General features: G+C 37.7%; 2 protein-coding genes across 2 annotated transcripts in view; one reads left to right on the forward strand and one right to left on the reverse strand.

Annotated features, from left to right (window-relative positions):
* rapgef5b (Rap guanine nucleotide exchange factor (GEF) 5b) overlaps nt 1–9188 on the forward strand; it is a 28812-nt gene extending 19624 nt beyond the window's left edge. Inside the window, exons 9-18 of the mRNA XM_042489892.2 lie at nt 567–716; nt 1484–1581; nt 3051–3173; nt 3426–3604; nt 3856–3946; nt 4046–4096; nt 4393–4480; nt 4631–4695; nt 4792–4846; nt 5988–9188. Of these exons, the coding sequence (XP_042345826.2) occupies nt 567–716; nt 1484–1581; nt 3051–3173; nt 3426–3604; nt 3856–3946; nt 4046–4096; nt 4393–4480; nt 4631–4695; nt 4792–4846; nt 5988–6106 (1019 nt within the window). The 3' untranslated portion in view covers nt 6107–9188. The remainder of the gene's footprint in view (nt 1–566; nt 717–1483; nt 1582–3050; nt 3174–3425; nt 3605–3855; nt 3947–4045; nt 4097–4392; nt 4481–4630; nt 4696–4791; nt 4847–5987) is intronic.
* Nucleotides 9189–9312: 124 nt separating this feature from the next.
* Nucleotides 9313–20915, reverse strand: part of si:dkey-233k19.3 (dynein axonemal heavy chain 11) — a 55149-nt gene continuing 43546 nt past the window's right edge. The window contains exons 71-82 of the mRNA XM_042489723.2: nt 20299–20492; nt 20074–20222; nt 19866–19993; nt 19259–19486; nt 18436–18627; nt 17299–17427; nt 15639–15881; nt 15371–15553; nt 15159–15274; nt 14091–14203; nt 13851–13991; nt 9313–13699 (exon numbers count right to left, since the gene is read on the reverse strand). Of these exons, the coding sequence (XP_042345657.2) occupies nt 13452–13699; nt 13851–13991; nt 14091–14203; nt 15159–15274; nt 15371–15553; nt 15639–15881; nt 17299–17427; nt 18436–18627; nt 19259–19486; nt 19866–19993; nt 20074–20222; nt 20299–20492 (2064 nt within the window). The 3' untranslated portion in view covers nt 9313–13451. The remainder of the gene's footprint in view (nt 13700–13850; nt 13992–14090; nt 14204–15158; nt 15275–15370; nt 15554–15638; nt 15882–17298; nt 17428–18435; nt 18628–19258; nt 19487–19865; nt 19994–20073; nt 20223–20298; nt 20493–20915) is intronic.

Genomic DNA, 20915 nt, shown 5'->3' on the forward strand with positions numbered 1-20915 from the left:
GTTTCAGAGAAGGCAGTAGGTAAGTTAATTAATTGGTTTCTTTCTGGATGAAGGTGTGCTAAATGGCTAAATAACCTGCCATAGTCTACATCTGGAAAGAAACCTGCTAAAAGATTTTACACCAGCTCTCACTGAAAAATGGGCAACTCAACCAAGACACCCAAGGGCCTTAAAATCCCCAAGGTCAATGAAATATTTGTAAATTGTCCGAAAGAATGTGCACTAATAAATTACAAGATCTTTCAGGTGATTCTGGCATTACTAGTTACTCTTGCGCCTAAATCAGGTCACAGTCTAGTTTTAGTTCAGAAATTTTATATTTTATATTTAATAGGCTACTTAAGCATCTGGCTGCTGGTCTTTCTCTTGTCATATAATGAAGCTATCATGTGACAGCATACATAACACTTTGCACAGAGGGATTTGGGTGAGGCTGTGTGATCAGTGGGGACACAATTTGCCCTGGGGCTCCTTAACTGGTTCTGCCAGGAGCAGAGCTGCATTTTATATACGTGATGGTTATTCCACATTACACCTTACTAAAGCAATATTTTTCTCTGTTACAGTGCTGTGTCATGTCTATATCACCATGGACTCGTTCCTAAGTATGAGGGCCCATGGTGGGGTGGTGACCCAGGAGCTGCTGCAGGCAGTGGCAGAAAGGATGGATGTCCCACAGGGGGAACTGGTGCTAGTGGCTGTCACTTACAATGGAGGTAAAAAAACAAAAACAAAACTGTTGTAACTAAACTGCTACAGTAGGCCTCCATATTACCACCTAAGTGAAAGAAAATATTTCCTATGAAAAACTCCCCACTGGGCAATAGGCGTCATTGCCTCCAAGCTTTAGCCCTCTTATAGACCAGGACTTATCGGCTACATATAGCTTGATTTTTAGTAAAGTAAGAAAGTAATCATTATATATATTAAAAATACATTAAAAATAAAATTAACAAAATTACTGCATACTCCCATGTTTACATTATGAATGTTTGTCATATACACAGATTCTGTTAACTCTTTCATCCAGGCTAAGACTAGACGTCTGCTAGGATTTCACTTTTCAACCTTGAATAACCAAAATCTAAACATCTAAATACAAATAAATGTATAATAAACATGTATTAAACGTCTTTTCAATGTTAAATTGTTCTGTGGGTCACCATGTACTGTTTTAATTTCTTACAATATCATACTTTGAGGACCTTTTTACTATATTGAGTTATATATTGAGCCGTGATATTGAGATTGTAATCAAAGCTGACCTAAATATCTGCTCAGTGATAACACGTGAAAGGGAGAAGCATTTACAGTCCAGTAATATAAAGTCAGTATCTGTTATCAGTGACTGAAGTGACTGGCCATCTCAGAGTGGGGCCTGGCACAGCGAGTCTTATCTCTTGCTGCTGATAACTGCTTACACGCTGCCTGACAGATTTTTAATGGTATTCTGCTGTTTGTGATATGTTTTCTCCACCTGCAGGGAGGCTCCTCCTGCAGCCTCAGGACAGAGTTTTCTCTGATTCTCTACGGCCGGTAGGGAGGCTGCATGTGTGCAGGAAGGACCTGGGTGAAGTCCTGGTAAGAATATCACTGCACTGTGTCATTTTGACTTAAAGGAATATTTTACCGCCAAAATGAACATCTGTATATCAACTATTTCCCTTATGGTATGTTGAATAAGTGAAGAAAACTTTGATAATTTCGCAGGCCTGCACAGTAAATGTAGAATCATCTATTTACAAACTCTCACGTAACTCATGGAGTAAACAGACACCCTTTCTGATGGCAAACTGAACTACAAGTGAAACCTATTTATACACTCTTTAAAGCCGACTCCTTTGACAAAAACAGTAATTTTACCTTGCTACTGGTCCACCACTGCCACGATCAATAGTTTGTGTTATTGTGTTACTTTATTGAATCCAAACTAACGCTGACACCTAAGTCAAACAATAACAAAGTAGGCAGTAGTAGACCAGCAGCTCTCATGTTCAGGGAAATGGAGTGAATCTTCCATGTTTGGATTCTTTGCTCATTAGAGGCATATGAGGGAAAATAACATTTCTTCACAAATTTATTGGAACAAAAAAAAGGTCATTTGGGGAGTGAAGGGTTCCTTTAAAGTCGAGATGCAATGAAAAATGCCTTTTTAACCCTTTTAGCCCACATCCCTGGCCATATTGTGCACCTATTTCCCAATACATGCCAAAAAGTGAATACATACAAATTTGTATTTATATTCTCATAACAAAAAACAATTGTTTTCTTCCTGTAAAACAAAATATGACGTATGCTTCCGTAAGCTTGTACCAACCAGTTTCAAGCAATAACATCACCACATCCACCCATCAATCACTCTGCAACTTTTAGCAGCACAGAGCTAAGATTGAGTTAGCTTGCAAACAACAGCATACTATGTCAGTGAGTCTGTTCCCTCAAAATACCGTGTTCACAGGCCGCTGGCTAGAATTTATTTATTTTGAGGAAGGCAGAGCATTTCACAGTGGACTGCTTCAGAAACTAATGTTACATGAAGCATACAATGAACTCGTCTCTCTCACCATGATGGATATTACTATCCCGTCATGTTACACGTTGGGCTCTCACTGTTGTCATGCCCTCTTTTCAATGATCAAATCAAATTCCTCCCATGATTACATCCTACCTACTGTTTTACTTGAAATAAATAGCAAAACTGGAGCTGGAAACTCTTAAAACACTGTATCGCCTGGACTTTAAACATACTCGACATATAACATAGGTACTGTCAAAATAGTGTCTTCTCAGTTTGTACATTCACAATCATGCAGTAAATATGAATCAAGCCGTAAATAAGATAAAATGTAATATATTTGGGGTTAACAATATGAATCTTCAAAGGGCTGTTATTAGCCCAATTTATCAAAATCAGCAACTGTGAAAGAACATTTGCAAAAACTGTCTTTGAACATGTCAGTCTCTCAGGTGGTATGATGTCTAGTGAAAAACTGGCCCTGTTGTGGTCATGTGTACAGTGTCTGACATTGTTTTTTGTTCTCCCTCTTCAGAACCCGTTCACAGACAACTCAGAGATGCAGCAGAGGACCGCTCGCATGCTCAGTTTAAACACTTGGGACGTGGCTGTTGCTCTCACCAACTTTGACTGGACCATCTTTGACTCAATACACGAGGTTTTCCCAACATCCTAAATGCTTATGCAGAATTATTTGCCTTTCAAGGAGCAGTGTGTCAGATTTAGTGGCATCTAGTGTTGAGGACTGCAGATTAATACCAGCTGAAACTTCTCCCATGTGCCAAGTAATACGTTACGATATACACACTGGACCTCTAAAAAGAGTCTTAACTTTAACAAACATCAGACATTATGTGCCATTATCATGCCTGCTCCTCTAAACTCATGAGTGTATCTTGTTCTTTTACAGCAAGAACTCGTCTATTTCACCTTCAGCCGCCACAGTAGCAGCAGCCACACTGTGGCGTTAGAGCTGTTGCTGCAGCGCTGCAATGAAGTCCAGCTGTGGGTGACGACTGAGGTGCTGCTGTGCCCAACGCTCTGCAAAAGGGTCCAACTCATCAAGAAGTTCATCAAAATTGCTGCTCAGTTAGTAGCTTTACTTATATCCTCCTGCATTTTGATTAGCAATTTAATGATTGTCATCATACACACGCTGGCTTCTCACACTGTTTGCTGACACCATAGCAGTTTAGCCCCAAAATGACAAGGGAGGTATGTTTAGATTTGCACTGGGATGCTGCCCCCTCCAGTGGCAGATCAATAAACTGCATCTGCCTTTGTGCTGTTGAGTGCATCCCTTGAACTAACTGAATTGTCATTCCATTGATCTTTTGTAGCTGTAAAGCACAGAGGAACCTCAACTGTTTCTTTGCCATTATAATGGGTCTGAACACTGCAGCTGTGAGCCGCCTCAGTCAGACATGGGAGGTAAGGATGGGCTTTTCATCTTCTTCTTCTATCTGTGCCACCTTTTATGTGGAAGTACGTAGTATCTGAAAAGTAAAAATCATGTTTTTGTCTCTGCAGAAAATTCCTGGGAAATTCAAAAAGTTGTTTTCAGAGCTGGAGGCAGTTACAGTAAGTATAATTCATGGAAATCAGTGTATTCAATTCACTGCATATATCTGTTTTGATGTGGAAAAAACTACTACATTATTAATCCACTGGAATACAAGCCTCTGCTTTAGTGTGTAAGAGGTGAAACAAACAGATGTTTCTCATTTCGAAACATCGGTGCAAAACATCAGGTGTTTTAGATGATCATTAGTCCCTTATGCTGCCATAATGCAGCTAACAAAGCACACATGCACAGGCACACACACACACTCATCCCCAGAGGTTTACACTCATTCGTTCTGAAAATGTCATCACAGGATCCCTCACTGAACCACAAGGCCTACAGGGACTCCTTCAAGAAGATGAAGGCACCAAAGATCCTTTTCCCTCCTCTGCTACTGAAAGGTGCTCTCATTATTCTGTCACTTCAATACCTCACCCACACTTATTCATACTCTGCAAGATATTTCTATCATGCAGATTTGACATGTAGAAACAAACATTTTACCCCAAATACCTGTTCGTGTAAACTCACAAAATGTTTTTCTGTTTTAGATATTACGTTCATTCATGAAGGCAACAAGACATTTCATGATAACCTGGTGAATTTTGAAAAACTGGTGAGTTCATGAACTCTATTTGCTTCTGCACAGCAAACATACTGTAGTGCTGAATTTGTAAGGTATAATGGCGCCTTTGTCCATCTTTATTTCCAGCACATGATAGCAGACACAGTACGTCTTATACGGCAATGTCAGAAGGATCACATGGGTCAGTATTCACTCATTCCTAATGTTACGGTGTCAGATAAACCTATATTTGAAGTTTACTTTGTAATTCTACACTTTATCATTGATGTAGTATCAGTCTTTACAGGCAAATAATCAAAACTGTCAAATTTGAAATAAACTGCCTCCAAAAACTTTAAATCAGATTAATACTCCTTGCCATAATGTCAAAACACTTCACTTTTTTGTATAAAAATTACTTTGGCTGGGTTAATTGTAGTAGACAGAAAAGTTTGTTTTAATGGCCTTTATCAATATGATATTTTTACCAGGCCATCAATAACAGCATGTGCTGTGTTTGGATCATTACTCCAGTAAAGTAATTTAATGCATTTACTCAATTATTCCCTGTAGAAAGTTATTTGTTACACTATTGGTTACATTACTTTTGCACTACTCCACAACATCCCCTGAGACACATTGTCACGTAATTGACAATAATTTGACGTTAAACCTTACATATGCCCGCATATCAGCACAAAACAAGGATAAGGAGAATCAAGATGGCACTGCAGCAGCCTAGATCTGCCTCAAAATTAAACTATATTAATATATTTAAGAGGCTGGCCTTCCTAACACTGCCTAGTTCAAGATAAGAGATAAGCCTTGATTAATACCACACCGAGGACATTCACATATAACAGCCACTCAAGAGTCAGAAGCAAGAGAAAATGCAAAAAGTGAGTCAGTGCTTAAAACGAATAACATATTACAAAAAAAGTTAGATTACATAAAAAAAATATAAACTACACTATATATACCTTTCACTTAAACAGAAACTATATGCAAGTATTGTTTATTATTATTATTATTATTATTATTATAGGCCTTTATAAATTAATGTAAGAGATTAGGCTTGATAATGACACACTACAGGCAAAAAAAAAATCCATTTAATTGGTATATGAAGGGCATTTAAAGGCCCAAAGACACTCAGTCTAGTCGCTTGCACAGCAATCTATGGCTTCATAGCAGACTAGTCCAGGTTGTTTGACTTGTATCACTAAAGCAGTGGTTTTACCTCATAAAGTGGACTCTTTCAAATCATTTGTCAGACAACAACAGTAGGATTTGTCCTTGAAGCTGCTGTCATAGCTTGGAGGTAACATTTTCTTTCCCTCCAGGAAATGGCATCACACAGAAGAGCAGCTCAGAAGTGCGAGCCTACATTGATTACCTGCATATCATCGACAATCAGCAGACTCTGTTCGAGCTGTCACACAGGCTGGAGCCTCGTGCATAAGAGAGCAGCTCTTACTGCATTTCCCCGCTGTGTCAGACAGACTGTCGGATCGCCAAGGAACAATCTATCACTGTCTTATCTATCTCTCAGGACTCAGTGAGCAATCAGAGGACGCTGCGTGATCCTGGTCCTCAATCAGGAAACTCTACCCAGAGACATAATACGCAGAAAAATACACGTCTAAGGTTAAATGCATAAATGTTTGTAGATCCACACTGATCCAAATCACCTGAGAGCAGGCCGATCTGCAGTGCTCAGCAGTTTCAACTTGTGCTACCAGGTGGCAAGAGTAAATACAGTATGTATGCAAAGACCTGCGGGTGCAAACCTGTTGTTACTGTACTTTCTCACAGATTGCAGAGGTTGGCAGGTGTAGAGCATAGATCATCGATACTCAACTTATGGCCCATGGCCCAATCTGGCCCCAAATAGGGTGCATGGTGGCCCCTCAAGCATTTTCTAATTCCCATTAAAAATGAAATTATTCAAACTGGGAATTGTTTTGGCACTTTTAGTATAGATACATGAGGTCTAAGAGCTTGCTAATAAAAAAAAAGTGCCAGTGGAGGATCCCCCCGCAACCCCGACAGAGGTCCTAGCTAAGCCCCTAATGTCATTAAAATCCTAGAAAGGTCCTAAAAGCTGGGAAACATCCATAATCCTAGAAACATCCTAAAAACCTAGAAATGTGCTAAAATCCAAGAAATGTTCTAAAATCCCAGGAACATCCTAAAATCCTAGAAATGATCTAAAATCCTGAAAACATACTTAAATCCTAGAAATGTCCCAAAGTCCTAGAATCGTCATAAGATTCTAAAAACAAACTTAAATACAATAAACATCGTAAACTCCATGTATGGGGATGCTCCTGGCCTCCTGTCATTTTGCAAAAGTGCCCCCCAAGCAAAGTAAACTGAGTATACCTGGTGTAGACTATACAGTCTGAGGTGTAGGGCTGCTCTAATGACACAACAGCTCCCCCTTGTGGAGAATCAGCAGCTTGCACTAAGAGCTTGCAGGTGAAGTGCCTCCCATCTATCAACAAGACTTTGACAACATATTGTTGACAAAAAGTTCCTCTAATGAGCTTTTTCAGCGCTTTTAAACACATAAATCACATCACACAGAGTGACGGAGGTGCAGATTAACCCATGATACATAATTCTGTATTCTCAGCGTTTAAAGATCTGGCAGCAGTGGGTTGTTTCAACAGAGTTTACCAAAGAGTATGTCAGTCCTATATTGTACACACAATTGTTTTTTCCTCATACATGATCCACATTTCTCTCTGCCAGATGTGGGACATGCAGTCAGTAATAAATCAGTACAGTGTATGCACAACAAGCTAAATCAAGATGACAGAAATACTGCAAATGATTGTTAAATATTTATCATATATTATTTTCTTTATCTATTTTTACATTGCAGAATCTCGTACCATACTGTTTTTTTATTGTTTAACCATAAAGTGTATTAGATGAGGCAGTTCAGATGGTATTAGAGCAGAAAAATAGATCAGAGTACAAAATGTACTGTTATGTCTTTGATGTGTGGGGAAAGTTTTGTGTTCTGTGTGTGACTTATAATCACATATGTTAGTGCCAAATACCCATACACCCATTAAAATGCTAACTGCTCATCTTTTAAAAACATAAGGATCTCCATCTTGCTGAGCTGTGGACAATCAGTTAAATGAAGCAGCGGACCTGTACTGATACATCTGTATTGGTCTTTAAAGTTCAGGTTAGACACAATTCAGTGCATTTTGCAATCCAGGTTGTGTTTGACTTCTTGAGGTTTGGAGGTATTGGCTTCAGCTATTTGGTACTCGGACTACCATAAAGTAGCATCTGAAAAACTCAGCAACGACATCTTTCCAAAAGCAGACACATGATGACTAACGATAATCCAAGGTAACCTTTTTTTCTGAGCGGTCTCACTGAGGACTGCCTCCTTAACTCTAACCTGAGCAAATGGGCTTGAATTCTTTCAAAAACATGGGAGGCAGGCAGTTAGCAACAAAATAAGAAATAACTCAAAATTTGGCTAGAAATTTGCAAAAAAGTACAAGAAAATTAGCTGAAAATTAGTTAAAAACACACAAACAAACACACTGAAAGAAAGTAGAGAAAAAGAAAAGGAAATAACCTGGACAGAGTACTTAAAAATGATAGAATCCTGTAACATAATTTGGAATATGTTATTATGATAATTAGAAATATATTTCTTTTATTCCCAGACATTTACCTTATCTGTTTAAGAATAATTTTCTAAATCTGCTACTTTCTTGTAATTTGCGGGTCATGTCTTACCAGTGCCTTTCCCTCATCTTTTTGAAAGAAATCGCACCAGTTTGATCAGGGCTCAAAGGTTTAAATAATCGTGCAAGGCACCTGAAAGCAGCACAAAAAAGTGATGTCCCTGCAGGTTTTCAGGGCTTAAATCAAATGTCACAGAGCCACGGCTTCTTTCCGTTACCCTCAGTAAATGTAAGGATAGATACTGTAGAGGAAAAATAAGTTTGTGTTTTGGGGTAAACTGTCCCTACAGGTAAAGAGCAATAGCAAAAACAAGTACTACAGCACCTTTGAGACAAAGCAGAGAGAGACAAGTTGAAGCCATTTGCTGATGTACAGTGTGTATTAACACCACTGTACACAGTTGTATAGTGTATGGCTGTAGATGACTTTACAGTATTTAATCTCTAGACTGGTCAACTGAAAACTGTCACTTTTGCCCTGAGGCTCGACCATGTTAAGTAGTGAAATGTTGTTGATGGAAAATCACATCATATTCTTGATGTTTTATTTGTATATTTGGATTTTTAATTTCATTTGTATTATTAACAACATACAGTTGATTCTATTTATACTATATATGTATTATATGTTGACATTCTGGATAGCGATATTTATTTATTTTAGAATTATTTATTTGTTCTATAGATGTTACCTCTTTTTGTTCAGTTTCAGATTTCTTTTTTGTTTTTGTACGCACTGTTATTGGCTGGTCTGCATGATATGGCAAACCATGGATTGACCACCAGTGTCAACTGTGCATGCAATAAAAGATTTTTTTGTCATCATGAGTTTACTTATTATTCAAGACAAAGAGTAACATGTATCAGGCAATGGCATTGAAAATTAATTTAAACAGGCAATGGTCCTTTGTAACTCTTAAACCAGTGATTCTGTTGTTAACCCAGGTTTCAGGAAATATTAAAACTATAGTATCACAGACTAGTAAGACAAGAGTTTTAACATAGTTCTTGAATCAAACAGACTGGTCATGATAAAAAAGTGCATCTAGGACACCATAAACAACTGATTTGGTAATAACAGATTAAAAGGAAGCAGTCATTGAATGCAGTAAAGTGTTACAGATGAATAAAATCATGATATGCTCAAATACAGGCACTTAATAGCAGAAAGAGCACATACATAAAAGCCTGGAGCCAGTCTCCATTAATATGTGTTTCAAGTTTGGCACTGAGCATATTCATTTTTGTCATGTATTTTACTTCTTAAGAAATCTACAAGGCTGGATTAACAACTGGGCAAAGCAGGCAAATGTTGCTATCCAGACCCTCAAGGGGCCCAACGATTCCAGCTCACTCTATGGCAATGGATTTATTTAACTGTGTTTGTTAATAGTGTCTACACCACTGAAATATAATTTAAATGCCTTTATTTTCTTTTGCATATATTACATGGTATGTTTTACTAAATAATCTTGTGCTTAATCAAGTTATCATTAACAAATAACTAACACTTAGTACTTTAAGTATAAGTTATTTAATTAGTATTAGTAAGTATAGTAATACAACAGAGTGGGGAAAATGGGGTGGGTGGTCATTGTTGCTAAAGGGCCCCACAGTGGGTTAATCTGGCCCTGACAATCTTAAAATGTCTTTAAGTAGGAACACACTATTTTGCAATTGTACACTAATTTAATACTATTTTTCATTTATTTAAAGGCTAGGCTTTACATCTTCCTGTATGTTAGAATATGAAGCTGGAAACAATATTTGACTTCATGAGCACCTGCATCTTCACATAATCAGGGATTTAGAAATCCTAAAAATGTGGGGTCCTTGTTAAATTTTTTGAATATAACAAAACCATTAGTACAGAGTGTCTTTTTCGGGTGCTGTGAGGCGGAGGTGTGACCCAGATGCCCTTGCTGACTTTAACCAGGTGTCCTGCTTGGCCTTTAGCATGACTATCTGTGGCACGACCCCTGCTGCGCCGGGTCCTGTACCCTGCCATTTCCTCCCAAACACTGCCAAGCACTGTATCATTTCCCTGTCACCAAATGACTGGCTAGCTGCAGTGGTGTGCTAATGAGAGGAAGGGAGGGCAGATGAAGAGAAACTACAGGAAGACTGGTTCCTCATTTACCCCATGCAATACAATGCACCACATCAATCCTCCATCCTCCACATGACTGTCTGCAGCCACTTCGGCTGCAGGGAGAAATTAAGAGCAACACAGCAGTTATTAGCGTTGGAGAAAATCTCATTTGAGAAGATAAGAGTGTTGAAAAAAGTGAATGGCTGTAATTTGTACATAGTATGTCACTTGTTTATCTTAGCAGATAAATATGGCACACGCCCAGTCTCTTCCTTTACAAATTTCCGCTAATATCATGAAGTTGCAGCTCTGACACAGTATGTTTACAAATGTCAAGAATAATGAACACTACAAAACTGAGCAAAAAAGGCTTGCCTTGGATTATGTTAAATAAAGGTTAAACACATGATTTTATCTGTTCAGTCTCCTTTTCATGATTGCACAAAATTCTCTCTGGGCACTTTTTCTTTGATTTAAAAAAAAATATCTCAATGTCGTTCTGTGCTGTATGACCTCAACCTTGACTCTGGAAATCCCAAAATATTTTACTAAACCTCTGACATACAGGGGTCTTAATAGCATATGAATTATGCACGTCTTAAGTATGCATGCATAATCACAGTCAAACTTTAATCTAAACATCTTCTCCTTTTTCAATTAATCTCAATTAAATTAGTTTCAAAGAGATAACGTTTTAGATAAGAAGACTGTTTCTTCAGACTCATTCAAAGCTAAAGGTTTTATTTGGTTCTTATTAAGTTAATAGGATGCTAACAGAGAGCACGGACAGATAAAGGATGGGTAATCTAATGTGTTGCTTTCTCATAGAAAGCTATCAGTGTCTTTGAATAGGTTTCACCAACAGGCCCCGGCTGAATGAATTACACTCGTCTGTTAGTATTCTGCCTCTGCCGTACAAAAGGTCAATGTCAAATGCACCTCATTTAAAAGTCAATAGCAACCATGCACATCATCTCCTGGGAATTCTGTCCGGGAACCCTCCAGACGGCATTGTGTATCATTCAGTTAGTAGAGGGCAGCCGGAGAGCTTTTTTAATCTTGACCTTCCAATAAAATATGCTCCCTATCCAGAATTACATGGTCTCAAATGGAGACATAAGCTCCCAACAAATCACGGCCAGACTGAACCATCTCAGGGGAAAAGTTCAACAGTGTCAGACACAGACACAACAGGTTCAGCACTGGATAAATATGCATCTCCACCTCTTTATTTCCATTATCTTCAAATCTAAAACACACACGCATTCATACTCTAAAATGCCAGTATTGTCACGTATGAGCCAAATATGATATAACACTGTTAGAGCAACTACAAGGAACTTTCATTATGCCCTTTTGCACAAAAAAAATCGTGTTATCCAAATTGAAGAACACATTTCCCGCCACATGTTATAAACCAACCCCTTCAACAGAACAAATGTTGGTATTAGTTTGTTATTGGTATATTATATGGTATATTAGTTTGGATAAGTTTGTCTAAAACATGGACATTTAACATGGCCTGTTATTGTTTGGTATTATATTAAGACTTAATAATGCTGTACACTTCAACCATGCTGTGGTTGACATGGTCATATTTAGGCACAAAAAGCCACTTGGTTATGGTTAGGAAAAGATCATGTTCTGGCTAAAAATACCCGTTCAAAGGCGGCAGAAGGTCCAATGGAAACGCTGCGAATGTGTTGCTGAAAATCAACCAGATTTGTTGTTTGTTATGCTCATTTACATGTAATCTGAAATATGGCATTGTAGAAACGTTGACATATGTACTGATTGAAACCTACAAATGGAATGCAAGTGTGGTTTGCAGAAACTGGGTGACGTGAGGATCATGATCTGGCTAGCACATGCATTTGTTTTGGAAGCAAGTGGAAAAAAACGTAGCTTATTTTTAATACTATTTTTCTTTTTTTTTTGCAGATACATAGTGATGAAGTCATGTATCTATACATGGTTATGTAAGATTTACATCTAATATGATGTTTGTAAAAAAAAAAAAAAAAACTTGTTTAAGTACTGTTCATACTCCTAGGTTACATGTAAGCCTTTAACTAACCGATTCAGCTGCTCACTAAAACTAATTTTGTCAAGAAAGGTTTTCAATATGCCTGGGTAATCATCTGTCTTTATAACTATAATCCAACAAGATATAGCTCAGTAGCAAGGCCAGCACAAAATGTTCTGTTATAAGCCTTCCTCTGTTTCAGCCACCAATGTAACTTCACATTTGTAAAACCACTTCTCGTGTTGTATTTCATTAATGAAATAGGCATATTACATACCTGTCTGAGAGGAAGGGGGCAATAAAGGGATGGTTTTGAATCCTTTCAAATCCTGCAATTCTCTCCATCTGTTGAAGGACCAACCGAGACTCGTGTTTTTGCCTGTGCACTATTACTGCATCTTTTAGCTTTGTTTTTTGTTCTTCATTCAATTCTTTTCTTAATTGCTTTGCAGATCACATCCCAGTATCAGACAAAGCCAAAAAATATACAAATAAAAAAATCCATTTCTCTTAAGAGAAATCTTTTCCTGCTTCCATTTAACTGGCTAAAATCCTACTCACTGCAAAACTTTACCTTGGTCCGTGTGCCTTAAATTGTTTCATCTGATTTTGCTGGGAGTCAGACCTGAGCTAAGGCATAGCTAACTAGAAAGAAATCACTAAACGTCTGGCTGATGGTCTTGTTTGCTTACCGAGGTCACTTAGAAGCATCATTAAATTGAGACTGTTTCAAAACCAGTTAAAACTCTTTTTAGCTGCTTTAATGCAAGATTAAAAATTTGTATAATTGCTTATATTATATTAGTAGTTATTAAAAAGATGATAAAAGGCAAGATGAATGCAATACATTATTCAATACTGTCTTGATGGGAGAATATGCCTACTCTAAAAAATACTCTTTTAATAATGATTTCAGAATACTGATAGTAGATATTATAAAATACTTAACTGCTGCTCCCCTGATGACTCACACAGACAGCAGCAGTGCCACTCCAGCTACGATCCATTTGGCAGGAGGCTGTTTGGTTCGGAGGCGGAGGGTCCACACATACGTGGGCCCGCGCTGCTTGGTGCGGTATACTGGGCACTCGTATGTATTCTTCAGCTCCTGCTCTTCTGCAGGAACGGCTCTAACATACAACACCGGCATGGCTGGAGTCAGATCCCTCAAAACCGCCTCGGAGATGAGTCCTGAATGAATGTCCCAACGTGCTCCTAAGCGACACAGGGTGGATTTCATTGGCACTACTTGCAGATCTCCATATTTTACTAAGATATATGTTTAAAAATACTGTCAAACAATCAATGTCACTTCAAATTAAGTATAGCAAGATACATTGGAGGGATGTTTAATCTGAATTCTGACCTTCCATGAAGAGTCCGTGAATATAAGCCCCCTCCCGCGGTGGATGTCCAAAGTCGTCTTTCGTCTTCTTTGTTATATCCACAGTCAGAGTCATCTTGTCCAACGACCACTGATTCTTGCGAGCAATGCTCTGCAGCACAGCTGAAAAAAATGTGTCAATGTTAATATTCCTGGTGCCTCTGTCTGGTGCAGATGTATCCTAAATCATCTGCCTTGCCAATTTTGAGACTGTGATCTTACCAGTGAGGAAAGACTGTGGGTTGAAGAGTCCTGAGAGCCAAACAACTGCAGGAAGAACTAAGTCTTGAGTCCAGCTGTCCAGCTCGTGACAGCTACACATAACATTATTAAACCTATATTAAAAAAAAAAAAAGATTAATTAACAACATAGTATTTCATTGCTTAAAGCCTTCATAATGTGTCTGCAAGGGTCATCCAAATATTGGCTTCATTTTTAATATAGACAGAGTTTTAACTACAAAAAAAAAAACACTGCAGTGTGTCATGGAGCAACAAAAAAAACCCAAAACATTATATTAAAGGCTATGTTGAGCAAAAAATACAGTATTACAGGGTTTCCACACATTTTCATGGACAAAATTTCAAAACTTTTCTATTATTTTTCAAGGACACTAAATATTTTTCCCCATGCCAAATATTTTTTCCCTGCCCAACTTGCCCAACAGTTTTTAAACATATAAGATTTAAATTCTACTCAAAGATGATTTCAGCTTCCCCTATAATGTGTTAAAGGACCAGAAGAAATTTGAAAATGCAGCAATAAACTGTGTTTTTACAGTTTGCCAACCCTGTTTTCTTTTTATTTAAGGGCATTTTTTATTTGCCATAAAAATCACCCAAAAATTCAAAGAAAGAAAAAAAAAAATTAAAAAAAAGAAAAAAGAAGACGATGAAGAAAAAAAATCATATCAGCAGTGAAATAAATACAGCCATTTAAAGTTGTATGCCCCTCCCCTAAAGCCAGGAGTTATTTAACATGCTTAGTATGCATATATGAAGGGAGAGATAGAACTGGGGGCAAAAATTAACAAAAACAAAGTGCCACACGTTGACTCATATTAAAGCTACTTTATGGCGTCTGCTATAGAAAATAAATTCAACGTTATGTTAAATTATTGTAATTTAATTATAACACACCAAATTTCAATGGTCTTTCAAAAACTTCCAAAGATTTTTACTAGTTCTACAACTTTTCCAGTCCTGGAAAATGTGATTGTGAAATTCCATGACTTTTCCAGGTTTTCCATGACCATGGGAACCCTGGTATTATTAGAAAAGAGAAATTACCATTGTGCCAGGGTTTTAGTGGAGGGATAAGCCAGTCTGGCCCAGGAGTCTGGAACAGAGTCATTGAACAATGCTGACTGCAGACTCTCCATACTGGAGGAGATGGTGAGTTCTCCCTGTGGACAAAGGAATCCTCATTAATGCGACAAGATCTCAACTGTTGATCAAAAAGAGTGTTTTTTTCATGTAGTATATGTCACAGTAGACTGCACCTTCAGGCCAAGCTCCAGCTCATTAAGGGACTTTCTTATTTCTGCCAGCAGAAGATTCATGCGTTCACACTCCTGGAAGCAGACTAAAATGTAGGGGCTTCGCTCTGTTGTCTTTGTCATTATCTCTGCCATGTTGTACTCCTCAGGAAGCATGTCAAGGATATCGTCAATGACAGACTTAACCTGACAAATGTAATATACATACATTAGATTATTTATGCAGGTAGGTTTTTCTATTCTCAGCTGATGATTCTCTCTGCCTCCACACCTTCTCCTCTGAGCTCTGAGCCGTCCCCTCTCCCCTGGAGGAGTCCTGCGCCTGCAGCTCCAGCAGAATCTTGAGGAGGTTGTCTGAGGTGACAGCGAGGCACTCGAGCTCAGCATTTGGATGAAGACCATACAGAGTGGGGTTCTCAGACGGCAGATGTTCGTCAGTATAACTATGGTAACCACTGTAGTCCATGAACGGCGGAGCAAGGAACCCAGGACACAGAAAGAGCTCCCCTTCAAACTATGAATTGAAGTTTTTGGAAGATGAAAAAACATGTAGAACACTATTTAACATACGTCAAAAATAATGACAATTAAAATACAACCTAAACCACACTAATGAATCTTTCGAACAAAACGTACCCCATGTGTTTTAGAATTCAATACGACAGACTTAAGCTTGTTGCTGCACCAACAGCAAACCACCCTGATTGATGTCTGATTGTCCAAATTGCATTACTGAATAAACAGTTGCTGTTAGCTTGGTAGTATAGGTGAACTGACAGAGGACTAATCTATCATAGGGAATCCCATTTCTCCCATTAAAAAATAATAACATCAACAAGATGAAAACTTGCCTTGTGATTAAAAAATAAAGATCCTGTGAGTCATCATTATGAGAAGCTTTCTTAAAATAATGAGTTAATAACTTTAAAAATTAAATAAAAACTTTCTAAAATAATGAGTTACTATCTCAACATAATGATACATTCCTTTAAAAAAAAAAGTTAGTGACTGAAAATAATTAAAACAAACTTTCTCCAAATAAGAGAAACTTTCTCCAAATGAGTCCGTATCCCAAAGTAAACTCTCTCAAAATAATGACTTGGTATCTTAAACTGATACATTTTCTAAAAAAAGAGTTATCGTCTCATAAGTATCTCAAAAAATTGTAAACTTCCTCAAAACAAAATTGAACAAAAGTTGAAAATAGCATCTCAAAATAGTAAAAAAAGAAAAACTTGCTTAAATAAGTTCAGTATTTCAAAATAACAAGACAAATCCTAAAAAATGATTTAGTATCTCAAAATAATGAGAAAATTAGTCAAAACAATAACTGAGTATCCAAACGCTATTATTTTAAGAACATTTTGTTTTAATTTGGCAATACCAACTTATCATTTTCAGAAAAGTTGTCATGAATTACAGGATGATTTTTCTCATCACAAGGCAAGTTATTGTCTTTTTTTTTTTTACTTGCAGAAATAGGCTTCCATACTAATTAGTTCTCTGTGGGAGAAAAACAGATTAAGTCCAATTGAAGCGTCCATCAACTTAACACACGCTAAAGACCAAATAATCACCTTATAATGCTTACAGAGGAGTATCACGCAGCAGCTGGCAGAGAAATTTGGCACATAGAGAGGCAACATCACCAAAGAGAGGGAGTAAAAATCAGAAATGCCAAAGACTTGAAGTGTAACACTGCAGTTTAGGTTTACATCCCAAGAGGGCACCCTTTAGCTTAACACCAGGGTATTCAAAACAGCTTTGTAGATTATCTTCGCTGTTTGACTCGGTAAAATAGAGTCTACTCAGTCAATGACTTACCAGTTTTCAAATATTTAAAATTATATTGTTAAACTACTCAAAATGACTTCTACTGCAATAGTTCTGTTGAAACCAAACACAGGACAGCGATATGAGCGCTGACTTACCATTTTTGGATGCATGAACTCCTGCAGATAGGTCTTACACAGTCTTCTATCCCAGCCATCAGTTATGTGTCCTCCATACATGATCTCCCCAAAAAGATAACACAAGTCCTCCCAGGGTACCTGCATGGACTATAATAAAAGTAATCAGTAGAATGATATGGCAATGCAAATATATGAAAAAACGGTGGATTTAAATAATTAGGAGCATATTTAATTACATAGACAAATGTGAAAATTATTTCAAGGACATCGATATTTAAAGATAATTTCACAAATAGTTTCTAATTCATTCTTTCCGTGTTATTCCTTTCCTCTGCTGAAACTTCAAGCAGTAATCATGGGATCTATTCCTAAATGAGCTCTTTTAATAATGATAACGGTTGGAAAATGTAACAAAATTATGTTTCTTTACACACATTGATCTAATGTATGACAGGAGAGTCTTCTCCTCAGCGGGAGATTATGATCCGTGAGGGTGAAGGAGGAAGAAAAGAACCTGTGATTCATAACAAATTACAAAAGCTGGAGGTTCACAATCATTTGTACCTGTATTGTTTTGCAAATTGCTTCCTTCATCAGCTCTAATTGCAGTGATCACTTATGTAGCGTTGTGAACTGTCACATTGGCTGCATGTAATTACATTTAGGATAACGCTTCATTGCCCTCCTAATGAATTCTCTGTATACGCACATACAGGTTACTGTTTGGTTAACATAATGAAGGACATTCGTTTTTGGAGGGCAGAATACCTAGGAGACATAATTGGTTGTGACCAGAGTAATAGGAGCTCTAAGAGAAATGCATTAGGAGTTGTGAGGGGTGCAGCACCCCAAGAATGGATTTTTTGTCTTTATGAAATAAAGCTAAATTATAGGGTGCGTGTTCATAGTAATAAGAGAAGAAATGTGGGGAAAAAAAGACGCGACTGAACATTTTTCACAAATAACAGTGGAACAAAAGATTTCAATAAGTAATTGGATACACTGTACTGCAATTCAACATCCCTGTCTGACAATAATGCCACTGCAAACCCCATAATCATTATACATTTACACAGCTTAAGAAAGAAGTAGTAAAAAAACAAATTAAAAGTTTTATCAATAGCAATAAAAATATGAATATGAATTTAAAAGTACTTTAGTGTTGGCCTCTAAGTAGTTGTACAAGACACTGGCTGATATGGTGAGGTCTCCGGTGCTGAAGGGGTAGTTGTGGTTCCACCCCTGGGGACCAAATTTACGGCGCTCAGTCACACATGCATGAAAGAAGCAGAGGGAGAAGAGCATGGAGTTGAACTCCTGTTCTCTGGAGCACAAATCCAAAGTTTCCTGAGAAGGGTGTGTAAGAAAAATACATTACTATGGAAGCCGAGGACAGCTATGCTTTCAATTACCTTTTTAATGACATTATCTCAAGATTACAAGTCAATTCTTTTGTTATCTCGAGATTACAAAGTAAATTTCTCTCATGATTTAATTTATCTTGAATCTTGAAAAAACAAAAAGTAGATTTCTCGAGGTAGCAAGATAATAAATCACAAGAAAACAACTTGCTTTTTCAGGATCCCAATAATTATGGAGAACTTCAAAATTCGTGTTTGGTAAAATCACTGTTATGATGATTAACGTACAGTCTGATACGTTGATCAATAATAAGTACACCTTGATCTGACAGTTTCATCTTAAATCAGTTCCTCTAAGCTGTCGAGATGCCATCTATGCATGCTGACATGGCACTCCTGATTTTTGATAAACATGAGAAATTAGATGACGGAAGGAGCTTTTGTTTTACTGTGATAACAGGTTGATTACCTCATGATCTCGAGATAACAGAATTTAAAAAAAGAAATGGATGCATCGCCTGTCCCAGCTCCCGTACATTACAGTGATGCAACTTTTTTTTTTCAATTAAATGTAATTCAAAAAATTAAATTAAATTCTCTTAAAATTTTCAACATACTTGACTGAAGTTGTTGAGGGCTGCATGCAGACTGGCATTCATGCCAGTGGGGGGCTCATTGGTGATTTTAATGGCATTCTCCAGTATGCCTCTGGGGATAACATGCTGCTCAGGACTTGATGCAGGCTCCCCGGTGATGAACACCCTGTAGTTTGGGTGACTGTCGACTGCTGCTGTCTCCAGAAAAGCATCAAGAGAGGGCAGCCAGCGAGCCACTAGGTGCACATTCTGAACAGTGGACATTTAAAAAGATTACAAAAAGATTAGGTAGATTATGTTTTAGGCTGATAGAGAGAAATTTGTTTAGTTGTTTTTTTTTTAAGTAAAGTTGCATTTATGCTCATTTGTGAAAGATTCATGCTAAAAATGCCTTGCTATGATCTCAATTATTAAGAAAACCATCAGTGACTCACTTGGCTGCAGGTTTCTCCCTTTAAAATGAGGCATTTGTGGAGCTGATTTAGCCAATTATGGTTTTCATTGAACCAAATTGAGTTTATTTCCTTGCTCAGAGGGGGAGATAATATCATTAGGTGCATACAGGCTCACTAGAAGAGCAGCCTGAAGTCACTGCAGTAAACAGCCACTGTATGATTCTGCTTCCTACCTGCAGAATGACCCAGTGTCCAAGTTTAGAGGCATTCTTCATAACCTTTTCAGCTACTTCCTCCTGCCCCTGTCCCAGGGAGACGTTGTGCAAAGTGCCCTGGTCAATGGAAAATCCCAGCTTCAACCCTGCACAGAAAGGATATTTACATACATATCTCTACCAAATCATCAGGATGTATAAATAACAAACAATATATATACAGTACCTAGTTTTTCTACATCTTTGAGTGGATCCACTCCAGGTGAGAGGATGAAGAACACAGGGGTTGAGGGGCCACTGTCCTCATATAACTTTTCAAACTCTAGCCTGGCAGCGTCCACATATTTTGTTCCGATGTTCTCCTCCACAAAGTTTCTGCCAGGAAACATAGTCAAAAAGCTCTATAAAATAAAAACACATAAATAAAAATGCACTTTGGTCATTTACTTACCTTAGTGTATAGGTCATCCTATCAGGGCGAAGTGCTCTAAGGATGATGAGCTTCTGAAGGGAACTTTTATTCTTCCAGTCCTGGGGAAGTCTCTCTTTTTCAGGACAACTGGATTCAACGATCTTCCTCCAGCGCTTTGGTGAACTCTCTATGTCTTTGTCCAGTCCATTAAAATCTTCCATTGCAGAAATTGTCTGTATCCATATAACAGATAATACACAACATCTCTCAGCAGTGGAATAAGGTATGCATTAGGAATGAGCATGAATAACTGAGAACTTGATTTTGACGTCAGTATTTGTTGAACGTATAGGTCAAGCTTTGCCATGATTTTTTAAATATATTTGGATTCATTTTTATGAATACATTTTTTACTATTTAAAAAAGGTATATCTTCATTTATTGTTGTTTATTGATTCCCTCAGCGTCTTCATCATGATACTAATGCTGCGAGAGTGTGAGCTCCACACAGGGGTGGACAGATGGTAAAAGTCTGTCTGAGCACACACGCAAACATATAGACACACACACAGACACACACGCACACACACAAAAACAAACACAAACACACGCACACCGAGGGACACAATTTTAGCAACCCACGGCTAACTTGATCT

This window comes from Plectropomus leopardus, chromosome 11, assembly GCF_026936395.1.
Source record: "Plectropomus leopardus strain MGB_pleo_1.0 chromosome 11, ASM2693639v1, whole genome shotgun sequence".
NCBI classification, from domain to species: domain Eukaryota; kingdom Metazoa; phylum Chordata; class Actinopteri; order Perciformes; family Serranidae; genus Plectropomus; species Plectropomus leopardus.